The 6,851-nt window shown below is 28.9% G+C and overlaps 1 protein-coding gene across 1 annotated transcript in view; it reads left to right on the top strand.

The window, feature by feature from the left end:
- The first annotated feature begins 3,783 nt into the window (after window positions 1-3,783).
- The window catches only part of LOC127266076 (cytochrome P450 CYP72A219-like), a 28,869-nt gene continuing 25,801 nt past the window's right edge, over window positions 3,784-6,851 (top strand). Inside the window, exon 1 of the mRNA XM_051296191.1 lies at window positions 3,784-4,079. Within this exon, the coding sequence (XP_051152148.1) occupies window positions 4,006-4,079 (74 nt within the window). The 5' untranslated portion in view covers window positions 3,784-4,005. The remainder of the gene's footprint in view (window positions 4,080-6,851) is intronic.

The raw sequence follows: 6,851 nt of genomic DNA, 5'->3' as shown, positions 1-6,851 counted from the left end.
TTTTTCAATCCGTAATAATTATTTATACTTTTTTTATACATAGCAAAGAAAATGTAATATTCATTTGCTTTTTTACGAGATTATACTTAACAGTAAAATATTTTTATATTTGTATAATATTTTATATAAATTTATTACATTTGTATTATAGAATATTAATAAAGGTATTTTTATTTTATTTTTTTTAATTTGTACTACGTATGAATATAATATTAATATTTAAAATTTAATATCCAAAAAGTAAATGAGAATTCAATATTCAAAAAGTAAATGAGTATATAGTTACCGGACGGATAGAATATTATATTTTTTAATATAAATTTCAAAACTTATTTTTCATTCAAGATTAATTATATAAATAAATTATTAGTTAGTGAAAATATATCAGAATTTTCTTTTATATTCAAAATTTTATTCACTCCGTCCGGCTCTTAGGATCACATTTACCTTTTGCATCATTGTACTTAACATTAAAAATATCCTTATATTTATATAATTTTGTGTACAGTTTTTCTTCTACTAGGATTACGAGACACTAATTGAAGTTTTTTTTTGCAATTTTTTCTTAATTTGTACTACATTTTGATATAATAATTAATATTCAAATATCAACACGCAAAAACAAATGAGATTTCTTTTTTTTTTACGTGAAATATAAAGAATTATGTAGGTAATATAAAAAATAATAGATATGTGTAATATGTTTAATTTTTTGGGAAATATTTTGGAAAAGTTTTACAAAGCAATAAAAATAGTACTATATTCGTTCACTTATAATGTTTACATATTTCTATTTTAGTACGTTCAATTACAAAGTTAATATTTTATTAAATACCCTATTTTTTTCCACAAAGACCCTTACTTTACATCATTACTTCTACACAAAAAAGTAAGGGCAAAAATGTCATTACATTACTTTTAACTACTCACTATAATTAAAATATTATTATTTCTTAAATACTGCGCCAAAAGTAAATATAAACATTGTAAGTGAACGGATGAAGTATTTTATTATTTAAAATGTGTGAAAGATAATTTTGGAATGCAAATTTTGTGCTGATCCGGCCATGTTATAATGTTGATTTAACCAGATCAACATATATCATACATATAACCATAATATATTCACCCATAGTACAACATATGCTAAAATATATATATATATGTTAATTACTTGTATAACATATGCCAGTAGCCGACCCATACCCATAATTTTGACATTTGTCTTCTTGTAAATAGAAACAATTTGATTATGTTGGAAAAAAAAATAGTACTCCCTCCGTCCCGCTACAAGGGTAACGTTTGCTCTTTCCACGTAAATTTTTTAATATTAGTATTATATTTGATTGTAGTAAAAAAGATAAAAATACCCCTGTTAGTATGGTGTAATATAAAAGTAATGACATTTGTGTAATATATTGTAAGTTGAAAGGGTATTTATTATGTGAAGTATGTAGTACAATTACTAAATTAAGAAATTGTAACCTTATTTTGGGACGGATGATAACCTTTCGATGGGACGAAGGGAGTATATGAATTTGATAAAGCTGAATTGATTTAAAACTATCAAAATAATTAAAAATGGCATACCTGTAAATATATTTTTGTATTAATTTCTATAATTTACAATTAATTTGATTTAATTATTTAGTTTAGTTAAAATATATATTCTCTCTGTGCAATCATTATATCAATTTGTTTTATTGTTATTAAATTTTGGCATGAATTATAAAATTTTATTAACTCATAGTTTTATTATATTTATATTAATAAACAATAATTAATTTGTCATATTTTTTAGGATAAATTTTTTTTTTAAAGTCCCATAACTGAACCCCTTATCATTTTAGTTCCGTAAGTAGAGTCTGTCGCAAACCAGTCCCACAAGTGAAAACTTTAACTATTTTAGTCATCCGGCGCCGGAGACGCCCGCGTGGCTCGCCGGAGGTGACATGTCCGCCAGGTCAGCGACACTTGGCGGACACGTGGATTTTTTACTTTTTTTTTTTTTTTTTTTCATTTTTTCAAAATTTTTTAAAAACTTATTTTTAATTTATTTTTAATTTTATTTGTATTTTTTATTTTTTTATTTAGTCCAATTAAAAAAAATGAAAAAAATAAATAAATTCACTTGTCCGCTAGGTGTCGCTGACCTTGCGGACACGTCACCTTCGGCGAGCCACGTGGGCGTCTCCGGCGCCGAATGACTAAAACAACTAAATTTTTTCAATTATGGGACTAGTTTGCGACAGACTACACTTACGAGAATAAAATGATAAGGAGGTCCACCTACGGGACTAAAAAAAACAGTTTACCCTATTTTTTTAATTTAGCTCATTACCTTTTTTATCAACTTTTTAATAATTCTAGTACAAATCAAAACAAAATTTCTATTCTTGATTTTAAAAAAAAAAAATCAATACAAAAAATCTACTACTACTAATAATAATAATAGACCTCGCCTCCAGGTTTACCTGCCATACATAGTTCACATAGTATGACTTGTCTTGTCGGGCTTAATTTACAGGGTATTAGATTCGGCCGATAATTTATCCAGTGTGTACTTTTGGGCAGCGTCTGCGGATTCCCACGTTATAAAATAATAGAGTTGGCAAAAACTGATCCGACACAAAATAATTGGGTTTTGGTCAAAGATTTCAACCCGATTATGTATACGAGTTTACACGAATCCGACACGATAATAAACGGGTCGGGTTAGGGTTGAGACTCTAAACTCGAACCCGACACGACAACCCGATTATAATATATAATATTGATTAATATATTTATTATATATAAAAATATAATCATAATTTAATAATTTTTTTCATAAATTAATTTAAACTAAGTTTAATTTTAAATAATTTAACTCAAACCAATAAAAACTAACATAACACGACAACAAAATAAAAATTATTTAATTTGAATCAAGAAATTAGACTTAATTATGTATACGGGTCAACACGAGTCAACTCGAACCCGACACGATAATAAACGGATTAACACAAACCCAACATAATAATAAACGGATCGGGTTAGAATTGAGTAATTTAACCCGTTTAAAATAGTCAATCCGTCACGAATCGACTCATTGCCGGCTCTATAAAATAATAATAATAATAATAATAATAATAATAATAAAGATTTTTTATAAAATGGTGGCCCGATGAAGTGATTGTGGGTAGGTGTGTCAAAAGTAAAGCCGACCCGAAAAATCGAACCCGTTCGAGCTGAAATTTTCCAGGTTCGGATTTGGGTATTTCGGGTTTGAAAAAAATCGGATCGATCCGAACCTGAAACGAAAAATATTTGTGTCATGTTCGGGTTGCGTTTCGGGTTGACCTGATAACCTGAAATATAAAATTAGATTAGGTTTTGGATTTCGTGTTTCGGGTTGACCTGAAATATTTATTATTATTATTTTAATTTATAATATTTATATTATTTTATATAAAGTTAAAATAAAAATGATATTTTTAGGTCAATTTAATTTTTTTTAAATTTTCGGGTCTGTTTCGTGTCGGGTTCGTATCGGTTTTGTTCGAATTTCGGGTGACCTGAAACTAATTCAGATCAACCTGAACCTGACCTGAAAGAATTCGTTTCGTGTTCGGATCTAGGATTTCAGCTCAGATTTCGGCTTCGGGTTCGGGTCGGTTTGAGTTGACAATATTTTTGTTATCCCTGGCTCATTCCGACACAAACAAGACCCATTAATGACGCCCGTAATTGTGGGGGACCATACAATTCAGACCATACAATTCAATATAATATCTTAAACCAGATATAACATCGGACTGATTACTGTGCTTGTGTTTCTGGAGATGGAGCTTCTTGGGTTGGTGGTCTTAATATTTTCTATTTGCTGTTGCTTGTTATTATGGTTGGAAAGTGTTCAACTCTGTGTGGCTTAGGCCTGAAAGGCTGGAGAAGTGCCTGAGGAAGCAGGGTTTGAAGGGAAACTCTTACAGGGTTCTCTTCGGAGACCTTAAGGATACGGCGCCCATGACTAGTTTCTCCAACGACGTTGCGCCCAGACTTGTTCCAGCTCTTCTTCAATCTATCGATCGACAAATACGGTCCGTACCACTTGCTACTGTTATAATTATATTTCTTCAATTATTGTTTCTTATTGTATATCTTCTAACCACATATACACCTGAAGTGGGGAGTGGTGAATTAAGTCGTGCTTATAACCTGTTGTGATATAGAGTTGTTTTGGTGGGATATTATTTATATTTATATTTTTGTTTTAATTTAAAGTGTTATTTTTATTATTTTTACTTATTTTGTTCAAAAATAGATATATTTTTTTATTTTACTAAAAATAGTTTTAAATTAATACTAAATTATTTTAATTTTTATCTAAATTATAAACATATCATTATACACGTAGTGATAGATCTATCAACAGGTCAGATCTGGTATGGATTTTGATGATCCAGATCCGATCCCTAATTACAGTTTTGGGATCCGGCGGGAGCTAAAAATATGTTGACCGGATCCAAACCTATCGGATTTGGTTTTGTTCGGATCCAATTCCAAGTCTAATATTTAAGAAATTATGTTTGGATTTTGGTTCGGACTAATGCATAAAATTTATCGGTATTTGCAAAAAATCAACATCTAAATTTAAGTAACATTTTTTCAATTTAAATATAAAAAATTACATATTTAACAGTAACATCGTAATACCAAAAAAAATAAAAATTAATTTATCTAACATTATATATATTAATTATATAAATATATTTATAAATAATAGAATATATATGTATTTTTCGCCGTATGAGTGAGTTGGTCTTATTATTAATCTCAAGTCATGATTCATGCAACCAAATGAATCACAATGAAGCTCAATAATAATGCATTCCCATTCCAAGACACTAAATGCAACATCAATGGTCAATATTTAGATCAATAATATTGATTGCTAGCAGTAATCTTGTTGCAATAATCATATACGGATAATAAGTAATGTCAAACAACAATCAATCTTTAAACTGATTTACTATTCACATAATTTAAATCCATATAATCGTCTCATACATACTACTGCAGATGTATATTTCATTTTGTCAATTACCGACTGCCTTTGGGCCGAAGAATAATCACATGAATTAAAATATACATAAACTCTTACGTTATCAAGTAAAATATCTTATATAAGAGAGGTTACTTTGGCAACGTCAAATACTTGATCTTCACCATCAAAATGTAGCATGTATTATTAATGAATTTATAATTTTCTTAAACTAAATTATAATCAGAATCACGTTCAATGTATACGAGTCTGATTCTATAAAAAAATAAAGAATGTTTATTAACAACTGAATGCACATGTCTATAAGCTACTGAATGTTCTGTATTTGAATTTATAAAATAAACTAGCAATCTTATCACAAGTTATTGAGCAACATCAGCAATTGTCTTTGAACAAATTACTGACTCCCTAGTGATAAACTTGTTTTGACAGTCGAATGTTGACAATAAATTAGTGTGTCAAACAAATCTTTGGACAAATTTATTATTCACACACAAATATCCAAATTATCATCACCACATTCAATGTCACTAAATATGTATGTAACTACTTAATGGCTGACTTGCCTTTGGATCAATCAACAGCCTTATAAGTCACACACAACCTTCTAATATATAAAATAAACTGATTTACACAGCAGGGGTTGCTTTGGCAACATAACCGTTTCAACCAATTCATAAAATATATTATACTTCCTCCGTCCACAAAAAAAGTATACAATTACTTTTGGCGCGGTGTTTAAGAAATAATAGTATTTTAATTATAGTGGGTAGTTAAAAGTAGTGTAATGACATTTTTGCCCTTACTTTTTGGTGTAAAAGTAATGATGTGATGTAAAGTAGGGGTATTTGTGGAAAAAACTAATGTGTTTAATGAAATGTTTATTTTGTAATTGGACGTCCCAAAATAGAAATATATATACTTTCTAACTGGACGGAGGGAGTATTATTTATTACTAATTAAATTCACCTTAACATAAACTATGTATGTCCAATACATATGATAACTATAACACAACAATTAGTATATGGACTTATTAAAATAATTAACTTGTCCAATAAAGTGCTAAATGCAGCGGAATTACACAGACAAAAAATGCCACCCAAAGAAACTATATATTAATATATTAAGTAATTATAGTCGAATTTGAACAAACGTATACGGTCAAAATTACATGATGATGTAATCCGAATTTAATCGGACTATCAAATGAATCATAATGAATATTCGATTTATAATATCAGCACTAATAAATAAATAAATAAATTATGCATGTATTAAATCTAATTGCATATACAATAACATACACACATTAATTAATATAAATACAGTGGTCGGCCAATTCGACAACAAAATTCATGCAAATTTAAAATCGATCAACTAAACATCAATCTATCAAATAAATTCTCCCAATAATTCAACACGGAAAAGCTCTGATACCAATTTTTGGAACTTATCAGGAATTTAACCCTAAGCACAGGATCTACCGTGTTGTAATAATTGAGGGTTTTGTATTCTTCAACCCTAGGGTTTCTGCAGTTACTCCCTTGATGAGATATGAAACGTAATGGTTGTTGCATCTAGACCTGGGATCACAACCGTATTTATATCACTTATTATTAATTGGCCTCATCACCCAATTAATAAATTATCGGGTTTATGCACATAGGAGGTCCGCACTTGCTCAATACATATACGTACAATAAATTAATAAATCACTTAATATAGGCTTAATTCGACTGATAGTCTAAATAATTATATTTAACCCACCATTGAATTTTTAATCCAACAGATGCGCCTGATCATC

This window comes from Andrographis paniculata, unplaced genomic scaffold (assembly GCF_009805555.1).
Source record: "Andrographis paniculata isolate CXL003 unplaced genomic scaffold, ASM980555v1 Contig74END, whole genome shotgun sequence".
In the NCBI taxonomy this organism is placed as follows: domain Eukaryota; kingdom Viridiplantae; phylum Streptophyta; class Magnoliopsida; order Lamiales; family Acanthaceae; genus Andrographis; species Andrographis paniculata.
This window is presented reverse-complemented; position numbering and strand designations above follow the sequence as displayed.